General features: G+C 40.4%; 1 protein-coding gene across 1 annotated transcript in view; it reads right to left on the reverse strand.

The window, feature by feature from the left end:
• Window positions 1-397: 397 nt before the first annotated feature.
• The window catches only part of SDC1 (syndecan 1), a 70,645-nt gene continuing 69,882 nt past the window's right edge, over window positions 398-1,160 (reverse strand). The window contains exon 5 of the mRNA XM_019520670.1: window positions 398-924. Within this exon, the coding sequence (XP_019376215.1) occupies window positions 758-924 (167 nt within the window). The 3' untranslated portion in view covers window positions 398-757. The remainder of the gene's footprint in view (window positions 925-1,160) is intronic.

Raw genomic sequence — 1,160 nt, forward strand, 5'->3', positions numbered from 1 at the left:
GCCAGCCTGGAAAGATTAAGTAGGATAAGGAAGCTCTGTTTCAGTATACAGCATGCAGTTTTGTCTAGTTAAACCCTCAATAAAAAGTACCAGTACGTGTACCGACTTAAGGAACTAGTTAGGGAAACTGTTAAAATGGTCTTTTCAGAAAAAAGTATAAATTAGACTCCTTAATTCAGTGGCAGCCAAATAAGCCTGCCCTGTCCTTTCACTCCTCCTCTTAACCAGTAGTCATCTTCTGTTTGGTGTCTTATGGCCATTAAGTGCTATACATTTCGGCAGCTAGAAAGAGCCAAAAAACTGGAAGGTACCAACCTTTCCTGCCAAATGCAGGCAATCATACTAGATACAGAGTTTTGTCAGTTAAAACATGGAAAGAAATTCTCTATACCAGAGATCAAGCTTTGTTAGCTGTTTAGTCCTGCCATTTTTTTTAACCGTCAAACAGTTTATATACATGCAGTTCTCCCTCATCTCCTTTCACCCAGCAGTCTTTAGCTAAACCAAAGCAAGTTTAGGAGCTTTGCAGTCCTACTTTAAAAAGATCTTTGTGCAAGAAAGCAGGATGAGATCAGTGAATCCAGACCTATTTTGTAGTTTGAATTTCCAGTGGCAAGGTAGCGGGAGTTGCACCCAATGGTCATATGGCTTGAGTTTAATGCAGAAAACCAGGAGGAGGTCCGTGTGCAGGGACAGGAGAGCCCAAGGGAAAAAAAAAAAAAAAAAAAGGCGAATTAGATGTCCTGAATATCAGTGTTTACGCATAGAATTCTTCTTGTTTGTGTGGTTTTTGGTATCCTCCATTTGACTGCTTTGGTTCATCCAATGAATAGCTTCCTTCGTCTTTCTTTTTCATTCTGTACAGCATAAACCCAACTAGGAACACTGCAAATAGCAGGCCTACTAATCCTCCAGCAATGACACCTGCAGGGAAGGAGAGAGGAAGAAACACAAAAAAACCTGTATTTAATGCCATGCTCAATACTGACATCCCATCTGCTATGCCAAAATTTCAGGGTTAAAACTAGTATTGCATAAAGCAGAGTCACAGTTAGATGAGTATCCCCCCCAAGTATACTTTGGGCACAGATCAGACTAGTTCATACAGTGCACAATGTGGAGTACAAAGTAAAATGCCTTCTTTCTAGAGCTTGTCTTGT

Source organism: Gavialis gangeticus, unplaced genomic scaffold (assembly GCF_001723915.1).
Source record: "Gavialis gangeticus isolate Ggan-Ray unplaced genomic scaffold, GavGan_comp1, whole genome shotgun sequence".
In the NCBI taxonomy this organism is placed as follows: domain Eukaryota; kingdom Metazoa; phylum Chordata; order Crocodylia; family Gavialidae; genus Gavialis; species Gavialis gangeticus.